The sequence below is a fragment of the Theobroma umbraticum genome, unplaced genomic scaffold (genome assembly GCF_002168275.2).
Source record: "Theobroma umbraticum cultivar Fairchild unplaced genomic scaffold, ASM216827v3 scaffold_130.0, whole genome shotgun sequence".
In the NCBI taxonomy this organism is placed as follows: domain Eukaryota; kingdom Viridiplantae; phylum Streptophyta; class Magnoliopsida; order Malvales; family Malvaceae; genus Theobroma; species Theobroma umbraticum.
The window spans coordinates 592,040-606,581 of record NW_018397264.1 but is presented as its reverse complement, the minus strand read 5'-3'; the positions used below and the strand labels follow the sequence as shown (position 1 = coordinate 606,581).

Below are 14,542 nucleotides of genomic sequence, written 5' to 3'. Positions count from 1 at the left end.
CGACAGCTTCCTTCCAAGTAAGAATTGAATATGAAACATCCCCCAAGACATGCGTCAAATTGCCACGGAGTTGAGTCCCCACTCCACTTTCTTCATACTTATTTCTCTTCTTATACTAATTGAATTATTCCCTAAAGACCTAATTACTTTTATATTGATGTTATGCGTAATACGTCACTCATTGCGTACAAAATTGTACTAAGTAATTTTATTAGGTAACACCTTTCCATTGATAGGCAATGATGGTACCATATGATATCAAAACCAACCTAAAGCCACTAGCCACTACAAACTTCATAATATTCAAGAAGATGATACATTTATAAGTTACTTTGGTGGTATACTCCTACTGCCCATATAGTCCAAAGAATTTTTTTTTTAATTAGTTTGAGACAAATAAAGAACTAAAAACCTCACTTTTTGACCTTATAAATATGTATATATATATATATAGTCCATATATTTAAATATGTGAATTGTTCTTCAAGTGTGTGTATAATATATTAATAAAGGGTTGCTTTTTAGCGCTATATGTAAAAGCTTTACTACATGTTAGGTCATATAATGATAATCTATCTCAATTTCTGTCATCTATTATGTACAAATTACACTCCCCACCTTTTAAGTTATTTAAACTTGAGACGTCCTAGTTAGAGTTACATATTTTAATAGTTGGATGCCTATGTGAACTTAACTAGGGTTACTGAAAAAACCAATTATTGAAATTGAATAGCTATTATTTTTTACTTGTACTTTTACATACTACATTTAAAAAATATCAATCAAATTAAGACAAATGAGCTTAATTAAAAGAAATCAAATAGAAACAAATAATTAGGAAATATATGTCTATTGCACTAGTGTATATGAACTAGATAAGATCTCAGTTGACTTCTCTAAACCTTAAACTTAAATTTGATACGATCATTTAAATTATATTTATTATTTAAATATTAAAAAATATTTCTATATTTTTCTGTACTGGCCCCTTCTTACGTAATAAAAATGCACCTTGTATCCTTGAACAGTATTAATATTTTTAAAATAAAAAAGTATTTATTAATATAACAATTTTCTCAAAGTTAATCAAAATCTAAAAAATCATGTACAAGGCCGCAATCTTGACGGGTAACCTCAGTCTTTTGTTGTCAAAATAAATACAAGAATGCAAATTGTGTTTTGCAAGTGGAGGAGCTAGAATGCGTCCATGCATGAATGAGTGCATTAATTAGAGGTTTCCTATTTTAACACCAATAACAACAGCTTACTTACTCCCTTCTTTCCAATATATGAAAAAATGTGACCCAATAAACATGCATCACCTACATTATGCTTTAATTTCTAATTAATTATTCCCATGAAGAGTCAATAAGTTTTCCTACAGGAGAACATAAATTATATATATATTGTGCTCAGTTAGTCAGAGACTACAAACAATTGTACGGGCTGATCTTTTTTTTATTTAAAAGTTATACACTTTCTCTACCAGCCAGAAATGAAGAGCAACACTTGTTGTAACACGCGCCTTGGCCTCAGCCATGTAAAGCTAACTCGCATATAAAAGAATAAGGGAAGCACAGAAGAGTTCATTGTATAGTCTAATAATAAGTCTGATATAAGCCTGTGTTACTCTCTGACAGATCGACTCGATAAATTAACAACGGTTTCCAAGCAATGTCCAGTTTCTCAAGTTTACTCAAGACAATGGAACATGGGCAAGATTCAGCTCCTTTACTTAACTTCAAAGGACTGATCAAATCGCAATGGAAAAGCTTTTCCTTCTTTCTTTTTTTCTGAATAAGCAGCTCATTCTCTTAACTAAAGTTGGTGCAATCTACTTTTTATTATCAGACCAAATTTTTCGAGTAAATTGCACCATTATTAATCGAAATGTTTTTCCAATTAATGTTTCATTTTTACTCATAACTGAAAATTTTTAATTTTTTAATTTATTATTTTTTTAATTTATTTCAAATTAATCCATATCTATATATCTATCTATATGCAGTTAGAAATTGAACGAAATACATTACATCAATGTCTATGAAAGTATTCTGAAAATATACGGATGAATATATGGATTTAGAATAATATCAAAAGGCTAAGAATGGAAAATATCGAAATTTAAAAATGACAAATGAAAATGAAATATAGTAAAAAAAAAAGCATGGACTAATGATGTAATTAAGTTCAAATTTTATGGTTATTATTCCTATATATAAATACGTGTTAAAGAAATTATTAATTGCCTATAGTATATTTTATTGACCCAAGGAAAGAAAGAAGGGGAAAGAAAAAGAATTGTCCTACTTTCAGCAATCACTTTGTTATGTTCATTAATTTAATCATTCCTTTTCCACAAGCTGATTGACATTGCATAAGACAATAAAACTAGAGTTGTGGGTCGTGGTTCAAGCAAAAAAAGAGGTGGACACAACATTCAACTCGATCAGTTGGAAGAATGTATATATAATTGAGGTTAAAGGTGGAGGATTAATTAGTATTTGTCGTGCTTCTTTTCTGCAGTATATCAACTGTCCATAACCCAGGAACAAACTCCAACAACAGCAGAGCAGTGGACGGCGCTCAGCCTCTGGGAAAATCAAGGTTACTGTCCATCTTCTTCTTTTTATCATTATTATTATTATACCTGATTGCAGCACGAAGTGAAACAAGTATTTCTGCCATTGAATATAAATAAATGAATATACATATATATATATATATACATACATATATACATAAATGCCACTTGGATATGCAAAACTCTGTGTATTTCTTCACGTTTTCGGTTGTTGTTTTGGAGTTGTTTCTTAATAATTATTTTGGGGGTTGTCTTTGAGGATTTGTAGGTTTTGTTTTGGGCAAACTCTATCCGATAAAAAACATGTGCCCTGCAAGTGATATTGAATCTCGAGGAAGTAGTAGTAGTGCAAATGGTGATCCGCATTTGCATTCCAGGAACTACAATGAGGAAACAATGAGAACAAGAAGTGCTGAGGATAAATTCATTCATGGGTTTTTACGAAAGATTCAAGTCAGTCAACTTCTCAGATGGCTACCACTGAACGAGACAAGAGAGCCTTTGAACCAGGCAAGCCTTTCCCCCCTTTCCTCTCAGTTTTTTTCTTTCTTTGTTCATCACTCTAATGTTACTGTCTCCCCAAAAGCCCTCTTGCACAAAAATGAGTTTATAGTCAGATTATCAGTGGGAGAAGGAATGTGGTGTCCTTTTCTTCAGATGAATCATTTCCCACTTTCTCATTCCATTGGATACATATTGGTTGTTGGTGTTGCCAAAATAAACTTTTTGTCAAGTAAAATCTGGGACTTGTTTTCTTACTATTTCTCTTCTTAGGGAAAGATTGAGTTGTTTCCTTTCTACTTCTGCTTTTTTTTTTTCTTGGGAATAAACCAACGCTATTTGAATTCCTTATTTGGGTTTCTTATGAAAGAGATGCTTTGCCTGTTTATAGAAACCATTTACGTACAATGCATATATATAACAGCATACTCAGGAGGTTGTCTTTCGGCTTTTGAATGTTAAGTGGACTGTGAAAGTGACAAGAACAGCTTCGCAAGTATTCCTTTCTTTTTCTTTTTTTCCTCTCTTTGATACACACATCAGAAGGTCTAAGGTGAGAAGGATTCCATCTTAAGAAAAAGGTAACAACCACTAGACTTAGTTAAACATTCCTACTTTAATTCATTTCAAAACCACCACTTACTTTGTTTTCTTCAAATTTATTGATTTATTGTCACTAAACTGTGTTTTTCTGTTTTTAGAAAAATATATCTTGATTTACGTTTGGGCTGCTGAATAGATCGTAGGATCCACAATTAATTCCCAATTCCACATACATAAAGGTGGCATAATTTGAGATTGAGAGTGGTAATTCTTCTCATAATTATTCTCTTTGTGAATAACACTAAATTTGGCACCGCAAGCATTTCTTTGTTCTTTCCCAGAGGTATGCAGCCTATAGCTTGTTTCACGGGGTCGAATTTCGTAGCTTAATTATTTTAAGAATATAAAAGATCAACTTTTTATTCGTACGAGTAATTTTATTTTGAGAATTTAATATTAAAATAAGATGTAGTGAAACCCACTAATGACAGTATAAAATTATCTTAGGGAATTTATCCTTTTTCTAAAAGACTTCACTTTTCAGTAAAGGTGATGTACTGAAATTTTGTTGTATAGAATACCTAGTATAATAATAAAACTTCATTTTCACTTCACTTTTGGCCACTTGCACTTTAATAACAAGGCAAAAGTTTAAGTTGGTTTTTTTTATTTTTTTTCTTTTCATTTCCTTTTTCTTTCCCTCCCTTCCCCCAGCTGGCCATGTGAAATTTAAAAACAAAGAAGGAAAAAAAAAAAGAAAAGGGGGGTGGGGGGGGGGGGCTTGAAAGGAAGCTTAGGAGAATTATGCACATGAACATCATAGAGTTTGTGAAAAGCAAGCCAATGAGTGAACGTGAATTCCATGCAGTGGGAGAGGAAGTGCTGTCACTTGGAAAGCTTGCAGGCCCGATAATAATGACGACACTGCTGATACACTCCAGATCAGTTATTTCCATGCTTTTCCTGAGCCATCTTGGCAAAGAAGAGCTAGCCGGAGGGTCACTTGCAATGGGGTTCGGGACATTACAGGCTCTCAGTCATCAAGGGCCTGTCCATTGGGATGGATCCCATCTGTGGTCAAGCCTATGGAGCCAGGAGATATTCAGTCCTCAGCCAAACCTTCCATAGAGCACTTTCTCTCCTGCTGCTTATTTCCATCCCCATCGCCATCCTTTGGTTAAATGTGGAACCCATCTTTCTACGCTTAGGTCAGGATCCAGAAGCCACAAAAGTCGCCAAAGTTACATTGGCTGCCTTCATTCCGGAACTGATAGCTCAGTCTCTCTCCATCCCATGAGGACTTTTCTGAGAGCCCAGGGCATAAGCACCCCTCTCACAATTGCTGCCATATGCGCAGTCCTCCTGCACCCTTGATCAACTACATTTTCGCAATATATTTTCAGTTAGGGGTAAAAGGCATTGCATTAGCTCTTGCTTGTAATACATTCAATCTTAACCTGGGTTTGATAATATATATGGTCATGTCAGAAGCTCCTTTAAAACCTTGGCATGGGGTTACAATTCTCTCAATCTTTCAAGGTTGGCGGCCACTGCTAGCACTAGCACTGCCTAGCCTCCTTTCAGTGTGCTTGGAGTGGTGGTGGTATGAGATCATGCTGTTCCTTTGTGGCTTACTCAGCAACCCAAAGGCTAGCGTTGCAGCAATGGGCATCCTCATCCAAAACGACAGGCTTATTATATAATTTTCCATTCTCGATAAGCGCCAGCATTTCAACAAGAGTTAGTCAGGCTTTGGGTGCTGGTCGTCCATCCTGTGCCCATCGGACTGCGATAATTGGCCTCCTCATGGCCTTGCTTTCGGCCTCTCAGCCTTTGTTTTCATGACAGTCCTGAGATCGTGGTGGGGAAAGTTGTTTACGGGATGAGCCACAAATTCTTGATTTGATCTCAACCGTGCTTCCAATTTTGGGGTTATGTGAAGTCGGCAACTCTCCACAAACAGCAGCTTGTGGCGTCTTAACGGGGACTGCACGTCCAAAAGATGGTGTCCGCATAAATTTATGTTCGTTTTACCTTATTGGATTGCCTGTTGCAATTTTCACAACATTCAAACTCAATTTCGGCTTTGAGGGCCTATGGCTTGGGCTTCTAGCAGCACAGATGTCATGTGTGTGCATGATGGTGTACACATTGATTCGAACAGATTGGAAGCACCAGGCTAAGCGGGCTGATGAGCTGACTCTAGCTGCAGGAGGCAACGATGATTTAGAAACCAGCCTACTTACCACAGATCATTGACTTTCAAATACAAAATTGGTGACAAAGCTTTTTAACAGAATTTTTTGGGTAGACAAGATTATTTAAATCAGTAGAAGATATCCTTTTATTGAGAATTTGCAGAGCACTGACGGCTTAAAACTAAAACAAATGCTAAATTTCTATGTCATAAATCCTTAAATTATTTTACTGATTTTATTATCCAAAATAAATAAATAAATGATTCACTAAGCCCTCATATAGGATCGTTAAGCCTTCTTTTATGTTATAAAAGATATGTTATCTTCTAATTTGCACAACAGCACCTGACTCAGAAATCCAGTCATCATTGCACTCAATATTATAAACAAGTAGCAAAATTACCAAAGAAAACCGGGGAAAGGGCGTAGGGTTTAGTATTAATAACAATGTGAAAAAGGAAACAATTACCTTGTTTAAGTCTTGATCACTACAGTAAGTTAGTAACCCATCCTGATAAGCACAGCACTAACAGAAAATTTCGCCATGCTAATCGCCAACAAGGGGATTAAAAGATGCAACGTGCCGAATTCAAGAAAGCCGGCCAACATACAGTTAGAAGAATATATCTTCCAAAAATATAGACAAAAGCAAGCAGATTGACAGTGTTAAAACAGAAATATCATGAAATAACAGGAGGAATGAGTCAGCAGCAATGAAACAACTACTAATGCCCTATGCCAGGAAAGAGACTGAAGGAGGTATTTTGTTGAACCAAGATGGAGAAAGATTTAAGATTTCCAACCCGGTTAATATAGCAAGTAGTGGCACATATAAAGCAACTAAAGTTAATAATCTGATGTAGGACAAAATTCTGTTTTGTGCACTACACCCAGTGTCACCGTCTTAGCATGGAACCATGTAAATCTCACATCGAAGAGCTATACTCCCGATAGGTAGAGCCATAAATCCCACATCAAAGAGAAGATTTTCCAGGGGAGCCATGAATCTCACATTAGCTATGTACTAGAGTGATACTGGATATTTAAGAGTTCGCACCACCTTCAACTGGTGAAATGCCTTTTGTGGGATAAAACCATGAGACCAGCAGACCAAAGTAAACAATACCTCACAAGGTTAATGTGGACTGTGACACCCAGCCAGCAAGTTCATAAAGCTATTGGATCAGAGATTTCCCATTTTTTCTTTCCTTTTATAGACCTTGGACAAATTACTTTATATGAGGAGCAACCAGGGTAAGAACTGTGCTGGTTAATATACAAGATCAATCTGTGTTTGTAGATGGTAAGACACAAGCTAAAATGCCTCTCGGTCACAGCAGGCAAAATTTTTTTTTTTCAATTTTATATATAAATAGTTATGAAAGTAAAACAGCAGGGAAAAAACAGATAAGCAGATAGTGAATTGATTGAGGATCAAGTATAGAAACTAAAAAGGAGTACGACACTACTCAAAAACAATCCACAGACCTCAATGAGAGAGAGAGCAGCAAAACCAAAAACTTATCGGCCCAAAAGAAGTAAAAAAGAGTAACTGTGAAAATTTGATCAATAAACACTTTTCACATTAGTTGATACATTAGTAGGGGGGCAATTCATAATTTTCAATCAAAATTTCCATTATTTTGTTCAGTTGTAATGTTATTTATAATGTTCACTTGAGTGATTTTTCTTATGTTTTAAACTTGATGGTGTAGGAAACATTGGCAAAACATCAAGTCTTATGCTTGATATTTTAATCTCTTAAGATTAAAAGCACACTAAAATAAATCAAGGATAAAATCAATAAACTAAAAAGTGATAATAAATCCCCATTTGAAAATAAAAAAAGTAACATGGAATTAAGAAGATGAGATTGAAAACAATGCGACATTGGTACAAAAAAAACCCTCAAAAAGAAAAATGATATAAGCTCAAGAATGGGCCACCAGAAAAAATGAAAACTTTGACAACACTAACAGGCTCAAACAAAATGAATCAAGAATAACTCTATAAACTAAAAAGGGATAATCAATTTCAATTTGAAAAAAAAAAGTAATATGGAATTAATAAGATGAGATTAAAAACAATGTGACATTGTAAAATGTAAACTTAAATAATATAAGTCAAGAATTGGCCACCCAAAAAAAATTGAAAGACTTTGACAACACTAACAGGCTCAAACTTTTGTATATATTAGTTAATGAATAATAGTAAGAACTAATTCTCAACCCACCTGTGCTGCAGTCTCAAGTATCATGCAGCTTTCATAATTGCATGCATAAAGGGGCACAAAGCACAATTATTAATTAATTTGGCAATTGAAATCCACAACATAAACTCCTGCTCGCAGATGAATATCTCTATCATACCCAAAAAGAAAAAGCAACAAGTACTAATGTGATTGTATAAGAAGCAATCTTCCTTTGATTTAGAAATCCAAATTTAAATATTGTAAGCGCAAGGAATAGCTTTTGTAGCTCAGGATCTCAATCTAGCTTTATAAAAGCTAATTGGTGTAGATTCCTACAATACCAAATTAGAAAGACTACTCCTAGCTTTCTGCAAAAATGCATACACCAACTACACATAAGTGGTTGAGGTTAGTTACATCATTGAGATGGGTGCAACCATACAAGGAGTTTAGCATGACAACTCAATTTCTTCACTCTCAAATCTTAACCAAATGCGTTGTAATGCATGTTTGGAAGTGCTAAAGTTCAGAACAATTCTATACAATTTCTCCAACTCAACAACAAAGCACAAAAACCAGAAAAGAAGACAAACAGCAAGAGCCATGCCAATTTAAATGTGGTAATTCTTTGAGGCTTCTTACTGGAGTATGAATTTTTACTTTCGTTGACCCAAAGAATGTTTACTGATTTTCAAAGCTCACCTGATTTTTATAGGCCCATAAGAGGCTGCAACTAAACTACGCTGCCTCTTATGCACCCATACATCTATCAAGAAGTTCTTCAAATTTTCAATGAATTACCAAGCAGAAACTTATCAAGAACCCTCCAGGATTGGATAACCAACATCTGCCTCTCCAACAAATACTGCAGTAAATAAAAGCTTGAAAATCCAGTACCCAAATGACAAAAGATTAAAATTTCATAATGTAAAATAGTTAATTGCTATTAAGTGTTAACCTAGAGATATGGATTGGGTGGTTGAAGTGGTAGATAAGTTATTAAGATCAAAGGAATCAGGTGATAAAAATGGGAAAATAAAAATTAAACTATGAATGGCAACTTCCTGTGAGCAGAATTAACAACATTGATCGGTGGCCATTTCATAAGAAGGAGAACAATTGCATCCAAGATTGCTAGATGAAAAATACTTAAGCCAATACAGACAAGTTGAATGTAAAAATTCTCAATAAACAATGAAAACGACAGCTAAAATCATACTTCTATTTTATTTACTAACCAGACTTTTGTGGACTGCTTGAGTTTTTACTTAATACCATGTGTTCCAATTTAGATAAAAGGTAATTCAGGGATCATGGTTCTGCTTTCTTATATCTTAAGAAAGAGATGCACCTGTACTACTTAGTTTCATTATATGTGTAACACTACATCTTTGTTTTAGGGAATTCTACCATTTATATGAGAGAGAGAGAGAGAGAGAAAGCACAAAATCTGAAAGTTTATCTATGTGAGGCACTTGATTGTCAATATTCTAAACAAAGTACAAGCACCTTCGGAAAGAAACTGAACACAAAAGAGCTAAAAAGGTTGAGTGCTACATTCTAAACATTGCTTATCTAACTGAATTATTGTAAACAGCATGCCCACTCAATCTCTAATAGCTATTCGGTCAATCTCAACCTAAAAAGCTTACTTCAATCAGAATTTTGGTGCTTGTAGTTACCAATTAGTCACTTGTACCACTATATAAATTTTAAATCAACTTTTTGGCTATTTCAACTTTCAGTTAGTGATATAAAAAATCGGGATCAATACAATCCTCTTGTTTGATACCAGCATTTATATATCTTATTTAACAATGGATTCATTAATAAACCTAATCCTGTTAGTCCCAACTTTTAAAAGATCTATGAATCCACATACGCCAGAAGCCACATTCCCAAAATTGCATCTTGCCAGACTAGTTTGAAGTATCCGTAGCCAAGCACATAAATAGAAGTTCCTTAGTTTTAATGTTGAGAAGGTATAATGCATCAACCACAAATCAAGCAACACCAAAGCTAAAGAAATCACAACTTGTCCATCTTCATCAGATGAAACAAGACAAAACAGCAGACCTTCTTCGTTGGCAACCAATGACAATAACTGAGTACAGATTCCTTTAATAGGAAACTTGAAAGTTTCCTTTGATCAAGTTATATCACGATCTCTTTTTCCATTACAAACTGAACCAAATTCAATAGTTTACTCGTCTGTTTGGGTAAGTACTGAACTAAATTCATCCAGGCAAAGGGGAAAAAATCAAAAATAAAAATAAAAAACAGCTAAATATTCTGAATACTACAACAAACTCAAGCAATTCTAACTCCGCTATTTAATTGCTTTATTGACCCAAAAGTTCACTAAACATAAAACTGACCAAAACCTCAATATTCTGGATCTGGAATATCTTGTCTAAATTGTAAACACATTAAAAATAATACTGTTAAGTCTCCACTTCGTCAGTTAAATTTTTGAAAAAAAAAAGATATTCTTACCTCGTAGTTTGACAGACATCTGAGAAGAAAACCCAGAATGCAAGCCTGCAACTGATTGGGAATTGAATAAAAAAAAAAGGTAAGGAAAATGGATTTTCAAGAAAAATGTAGTTATTTAATTTTTTTTATCAGAGACCTATTGGATCTGCTTGATGCTCCAAAAGTGAAGAAAGAGGACTGGATTTTCTAGTAGAAACAGAGAAAACAAGCAACCTTCGGTTTGGTTTCACAGCTGCAAACATTGAAGTTTCTGCAAAAGTCACATTCAAGAAAGAGAAGAGCAGAGAGATTAGATGATGGAACTCGAAACCAACCCGTGTAACTGGCTCTCGCTTCTCCTCTTCCTTTCTACCATGTAGGGTGACTTGAAAGCAGCCCCCACGTGTTCATCCTTGAGAAAAGCTACTTACATATTAAAAATAATAATAATACAATAATTTAGGTTTTTATATTTAAAAAATGTTAGAATGATAAATTTTTAAACTTTACAAATAAATTAGAAATACGACATTTATCCCATTAAATATATTTATAATAATTAGTAAATTAATTAATTATTAAACATATTATTTTTTCCCAAATTATGCTTATAAGATGGCACCACGTCAAGTAAGGTTGTTGCCTTCGGGTTTCAATCACCTCAAGTTTGAGTAGGGTTCTAGTGATTTTCAAATCTTAATCATAGGAATTAAGGGAAATTTTGATATATTTGAAACTAATTGATAATTAAATCCATTTTGGTTCTTTTTTGACATTTAGAATAATGTCACATTTGGCCCTTCAAGATGAAAAAAAAATCTAATGTAATATAAGTACTAAAAAATGTTCTATGTGATACTCAAATTTTCATTATTTCATGTCATCCATTCGTCACAATGTTTAACATTATTAAAAAACCTAATTTAAAAGTAAATAATTAAGTACTTGAATATTATATATCCAGTTAATTTCATGACAATAAAGTGATATATGATACCTGACGTAGTTTGGTAAGTTGAAACGTCAAACTTCCTTCTGAACAAAATTAAGAAAATGTTTAATATGTTAAATAAAAATAAAGTTGAAATACTTAATTGTATATGTCTAAATTATAATTATCAGATTTAACATTTTGAATATAATTATAATATCAATTATGTAATTAATTTTATTAAATATAAAAAGATTTTTAAAAATTTTAAAACAAAGTAAAAGTTCAAAAAACATAAAAACAATTTTTTTAAAAAAAAAGGAGACGAGGGGCACATAACCCTTTTCTTGTTTTTTGGTTTTTGTTTTTTTAACCCTAAAATAACCTTGAATTTATTTTTTAAATTTTACTTTGCTTGAAAGAAAAATAAAAAAAATTGTAATTTAATGACCAAATTTCCTACTATTTTTAAATTTTATAGTTTTATTGGATTAACATTTTTCTTTTTGATCCTCCATTCCTCGTTTAAATTAAAAAAAAAAAGAATGAATATAAATATTATACAAAGTATAAAGGCAAAACTTGACCAATAATAACAAAAGAGTACGAGCATGAAGGATGATGAGATGAAACACCCAACAATATCCTCCAAGGACCAAATGATTTTGCGACCCACAATGCCCCGTTTTAAGACACTAAAAGAAAATACTTTTTGTGCTTTGACTGATCGGAGCCTACCAACAACTACCACACTCTCTGCTCACGTTTTTGTCAGCTGAGATGGTCACATCGAATTCAAAGGTCCTTGCCGACATGTCCTCCACCGCCCCGGCCCAGCCATCTCCGACGCCTTCTAACCGGATCCTTTTCCATGTGTTTAACCGGTTGGTTCGGACATTGGAACTTAGGGAAGGAAGCAATCAACCAGATATATTAACAACCTTATCCTTCCACTATTCCAGCTGCCTTATTGTCTCAGCACGTGTCACGAAATTATCAGAACCTTTGCTCCTTAACATGGGCCCTTTTCTTCTTTTTTTGTAGTCGTCAAGGGACCCATCATTGGAACCATCCAGCCCTTCGTCGGTTGCCACGTAACAGATGAAACGAAAGCTAATTTTCAACTACAAAGATTTGATGAGTTTATCTTTGCTCTTTATTTATTTTATATACATATATGTAACATTTATAAAATAAAAATAAAATGATGATCTCACATGTAAATTAAAAGCTGATATGCACTTTATAGTTTCTTACAAAAAATACTTTTAAGGTACCAGATTCAAATACTGTCTTCTCTAATTTGTTATGTTTCAACCATATAAGCTATAAGGTTGGATTATAAAGTAGATTCGAATAAAATATGAAACAATATATAATAATGTAAGAAATTTGGATGTTGAGAATATTATAGAATACCTTATCCTAATTAGGAAGCTACCAGATGCAGAATTATGTATCTTTTGTCAAATATTAAGTTCTCTTTTTTTTATATATATACAGAGAATCAAGATTCTTAATACTAATATTTAATAAACATATTAAAATTTTAAAATTAAAAGATAATATCAAACAAAACATATTTGGAAATAGATAAACAAGATAGCAATTTCTATTATTGAGTTTATTTATATTATCAATAGAGAGAAAACGATGTTAGTAATATTTATTTTAAAAAATTAGTTTATGTTACAAAATTATGCACAAAAAATTTTAAAAATAATATTTTTTATTAAAAAAAGTTTTGAACCCAATTTATTGAACGATGCTTAAACTTAAAAATAAAAATTTACATATCATGATCATAACACAAATATTGACGATCTGATTCACTAACAGAGGCACTTGATATATATTTATTAAATTAATACAATATTTCATCAAATTAAAGAAAAACAAAATAATTATTATAATTTCTTTTTACTAATATAAATTTTGGTTGGTGTGTGAAGTATTAGTAGACACTCATTAGCTTTCCATTTTATACGTACATATTTAAATTTTTATTTTTTAGGCTTTCTCCTTTAATAGATGCATATTTAATATTTTTTTCAGACTTTCTCCTTTTATGCATAACTATTTAGACTCTGGGGAGGAGACAGGAGACAATATGATTTTCTTGTATATATTAATTGCCAAAGCAATTGAGCCGCTTGAAGAAGCTCGGAAGCCGAGCTAAGGAAACTGGGCACGCCTACCAAGGTGATAACCATTAACGCTCCACTCAAAACCTTTAGTTTTTTTTGTTTGTTTGTTCTTCTTTTGCTCTGTTTTAAGGTCAGAAGTCAGAGGCCTCCCCTCCAATGAATCAACTTTCAAATTTCAAAGCTAGATAGGAGCCATCGCCTGCAGCCTCTCTCCTTCCCACACTACATAAATATCTGGGAGAATTAGTTCAAATGTATTATTGGCAAAGAAAAATAATGAAAATACTTGGTGTTTGTAATCACTGATTACATCATATTAGTTTTATTGGATATTTCATGTTTAGTCAGAATGTTCATTTTAGAATCTACTATTTGTTAAATTATCATTTTATGGTTCAATTTATTATTTTATTCAACTTAAGATGTAATTTTTTTATATATTTAAGAAAATTGATTATAAAATTTAATAAATTATCATTATTAAAATAAAAAAAATTAAATTTGTATTTGTTAGGAACTATCTTCACATAAAAATTATCAACTTTATTAATTGTATTGCTAACTTTTGTAATTAACTTTTTTAAAATTAATAAATTCAAAAAAATTACATTTTAACTTGAATAAAATAATATGTTAAATGTAAAAATAAAAGAATGATAAATATTAAATTTTAAATAAACATTTAATTTTCATATTAAGGTTAAATTTTAAGATTGTATTCGACTTTGACATACATAGATTTGACTTGATTATGATCTATTATTGAATTAGATTTAGTTTTACCGGCATAGATTTGGTCATGGTTTTTAGAGTTTGATAAATATATAGAATGTCTTGCAAGAGTTGAATGACTCGTTGACATATCCATGTCCGGTTTGATCAAAGTTGAAGCTTATAACAAGGCCGAGATAAAACATAAATCTGGCCATAAATCAAGCTAGATCTGGCCTTGTCGGCATGAATGTACTAAAG

General features: G+C 32.6%; 1 protein-coding gene across 1 annotated transcript; it reads left to right on the top strand.

Annotated features, from left to right (window-relative positions):
• Positions 1-4,407: 4,407 nt before the first annotated feature.
• Positions 4,408-10,821, top strand: LOC110421201 (MATE efflux family protein). The gene is given in 7 exon segments (XM_021434716.1): positions 4,408-4,656; positions 4,658-4,908; positions 4,911-4,997; positions 5,000-5,310; positions 5,312-5,438; positions 5,441-5,508; positions 5,510-10,821. Coding segments are annotated over 7 exon segments (1,446 nt in total). The 5' UTR covers positions 4,408-4,432; the 3' UTR covers positions 5,888-10,821.
• The last annotated feature ends 3,721 nt before the right edge of the window (positions 10,822-14,542 follow it).